The sequence below is a fragment of the Fukomys damarensis genome, unplaced genomic scaffold (assembly GCF_012274545.1).
Source record: "Fukomys damarensis isolate Sample0158 unplaced genomic scaffold, DMR_v1.0_HiC HiC_scaffold_37, whole genome shotgun sequence".
Classification (NCBI taxonomy): domain Eukaryota; kingdom Metazoa; phylum Chordata; class Mammalia; order Rodentia; family Bathyergidae; genus Fukomys; species Fukomys damarensis.
The window spans coordinates 8819655-8822876 of NW_022900949.1; the positions used below are offsets into that span (position 1 = coordinate 8819655).

Consider the following 3222-nt stretch of genomic DNA (forward strand, 5'->3'; position numbering starts at 1 on the left):
AAGCCTGGGCTCGGCCTCTCCACCAGCCCCGCCCCTTCTTCGCGCCCCACCCCCGCCTCCTCACCGGGACCGAGCAGTAGCTGTGGTTGACCTTGACGGCGATGTTGGGCGGGTACTGGTCCTCCTGAGGACAGCTGGTGTCTGAGTAACAGATTCTGCAAAGACAACGGGGACCATGGTGCTGCTTCGGGGAGGAGAGGGTGGGTGAGGGGCAGGGGCCGGGAGGGCGGCAACTGTACAGGTCCCAAGACCCCAGGGACAGGGCCGGGGGTACACGGAGCCCAGTGTCTTTAACCCACAGGAGGGGAGGGGGCAGGGAAGGGCGTGGCAAGGGTCGCCCCGGGGCACAGGCACACCTGGGCCTACCTGAGCACGACCTGAACGGCCTTGACTCCCGGCTGCAGCTCTCTGCGTGGGGAGAACGGAGGTCAGGGAGGCGGCACCCAGCACGGTGACCACCAGCTGGGGCAATTAGAGCCCCACCACCCCCACACCCTAGCCCCACGCTACTAGGAAGGTGCCAGACATCCCAGCCCACACACGGGGTGGGCACTGCCCGCCCCAGGTGCGGGCGCAGCTGTGTGGGGCAGGGGTGGGGGTGGGGACTGCTCACACCTGGAGTTCCGGATCAGCTCCACCTGCCTGGGCGTCAGCGCGAAGATGCAGGGACTCTCCTGCAGCTTCTCGTTATTCTGTGGGACTGAAGGCAGCCAGGGTCAGGGCTGCACCGCTTCCTGGCCAGTGCCCTGTGCCAGCCTCTCCTGGTACTGACAGGAAGTGGTTGGAGACAGGGCCCCCCAGAGTGACCTCTTCTCTGGGGCCACTCTCATGCATGACCTGTGATCCTGGGGACAGTCTTGCCTGCTACCGCCCACTGAGGGCCTTCGTGGAGCACAGAAGGGGGAAGGGACTCTCATTCCCTCTCCCCCAGGTGGCACCGGTCCTGGCCCTGGCTCTCCCTCCACCAGCCACTTCAGCTGCCTCGGTCACTTGGGCCAGCGCAGGGGACCAAGGACTGCATGTTGAGGGGCTCAGAAGCAAGAGGGAGAGGCTGGCCCAGATCACACTCAGGGCCTTACCGACATCACAAAGTACCTACTGGGTCCGGAGATCACAAGGAGCCGACTGGGAGCTGAGGTTGGCAGGAAGGGAACGCAATCGTCACCTACCTGGGGCCTTCCCACCCTGTTACAGCTAAACGCTATCACTGAGGAGATGGAGTGCTCTGGAGCCGACAGGAACACAATTTCCCAGCGCTTGGGTGATTGGGCCAGAGTGCAAATTATGTTGCACTTCCAATGCTTAGGGTGGAAAAGGAAAAGCTAAGCACGGTGGTGTGTGCCTGTCTGTCATCTCAGCACCTGGCAGGCTGAAGCGGGGTCCCCTCGAGTTCAAGGCCAGCTCACGATAAATACAGAGTGAGACCTTGTACAAAATAATGCGTAAACGAAAAGTTTTCAGATGAGTGATTTAGGCCTCCTCCCCGAGAAGTTGGAAAAAAGAAGTGCAAATTAAAGGCAAAGTCATGGAAGGAAATAATAAGAGATAAAAAATGTAAACCAAACAATGACCAAAAATAAAACCAAAGCTCTTTGACAAACACGTAGCTGGACTGAACAACAGAAGCAATGGTGTGGAACCAAACTGTCCCTAAAAGGGACAGAATTGGGACAACAGCACAGACCCTATAGTGGTTTAGTTCAATGCAGAATGTGAGGGAGACCTTGGCACTAACAAATCTGAAGGCGTAATGAAATGGACCGATTTTCCCAAACACAAAACTAGCCAGTCAGGCACCAAAAGACACCAAAAGCTGGAAAAGCTCTTTACCCTTTAAGGAAACTAAAATCAGAATTAAAACCTTTCCACAAAGAAACCTGCAGGTCCAGATTGGTGAATTCTAGCAAACGGGACATATCATACAAGCTTTACCCAAACTCTTTCAGAAAACACAAAGAAAAAACACGTCCCAGTCCATTTTATGAAGCAAGCACAACTGATGCTGAAACCTGAAGAGATGCATCAGGGGAAAAAAAATCAGACCAGGTGTAATGGCACATGTCTGTCATGCCAGCACTCTGGGAGGCTGAGGCAGGAGGATCACAAGTTCTAGGCCAACTAAGCAATTGAGCAAAACCCTGCATCAAAATGAAAAAGAGCTAGGGCCATGGATTTAGCTCAGTGGCACTGTGCCTTCCTTGCAAGTGCAAGGTCCTGAGTTTGATCCCCAGTAACGAAGAAAAAAAGGGGTGGAACTCAGTGCAAAGGCCCTGGGTTCAAGCCCTAATACAGAAAAATTAAAAATGGAAACAAATGCCTGGCATGGTGGCACACGCCTATAATCCCAGACCTCTCAAGACTGAGGCAGGAGGATCCTCTAGAGTTTGAGTCAGGCCTGGGCTACAGAGCGAGTTCAAGGCCAGCCTGAAATGCATAGCAAGATCCTGTCTCAAACAAAACAAAAACAAAAAGAGCAGCCAGGGATTTAGCTCCATGGTGCTGCCACCTGCCTTGCAAGCGCAAGATCCTGAGTTCCATACCAGGTACCAAAAAAGACAAAAAAAAAAAAAAAAAAAAAAAAAAAGAGAGAGAAAGAGAGAGAGAAAAAATATCCCAGGTCCCTGAAACTTGTCCCAGGAATACAAGTTTGATTTTATTTTGGATTTAATACTGGGGACTGAACCCAGATGGCACAGGGCAACACCCCCAACCCTACCACCTTTTGAGGCAGGGTCTCACTTTGTAGCCCAAGCCGGTGTCAAACTCAAGGAGATCCTCCTGCCTTGGCCGACTGGGTGCTGGGATTACAGACGTGTGGTGCAACCAGGCCCAGCTCACCCTTTTCGTTTTTTAACTTTTGAAACAGAATCTTATTAAATTGCCCAGACTGGCCTAGGATGTAAGGTCCTCTGCCTCATCCTCCCAGGTACTTGAGATGACAGGCACTGAATGGCTAAAATTAAAAAACAGTAACAACTCCATGTTTTGGTGAGGTTACAGAGCAACTGGCAGCTTCTGCTGGTAAGGCTCATAAATGGCGCAACCATTCTGGAAAATGGCCTTGCAGCCGGGCATGGTGGCACACACCTGTAATCCCAGCTCTTGGGAGGTGAGGCAGGAGGATCACTGTGAGTTCGAGACCAGCCTGGGCTACACAGTGAGTTCCAGGTCAGTCTCAACTACATAGTGAGACCCTGTCTCAAAAAAAAAAAAAAAAAAAAA

The 3222-nt window shown here is 52.8% G+C and overlaps 1 protein-coding gene across 1 annotated transcript in view; it reads right to left on the bottom strand.

The window, feature by feature from the left end:
• Nucleotides 1-3222, bottom strand: part of Pias4 (protein inhibitor of activated STAT 4) — a 17336-nt gene that overhangs the window by 4729 nt on the left and 9385 nt on the right. Inside the window, exons 3-5 of the mRNA XM_033759614.1 lie at nucleotides 616-700; nucleotides 367-408; nucleotides 5-155 (exon numbers count right to left, since the gene is read on the bottom strand). Of these exons, the coding sequence (XP_033615505.1) occupies nucleotides 5-155; nucleotides 367-408; nucleotides 616-700 (278 nt within the window). The remainder of the gene's footprint in view (nucleotides 1-4; nucleotides 156-366; nucleotides 409-615; nucleotides 701-3222) is intronic.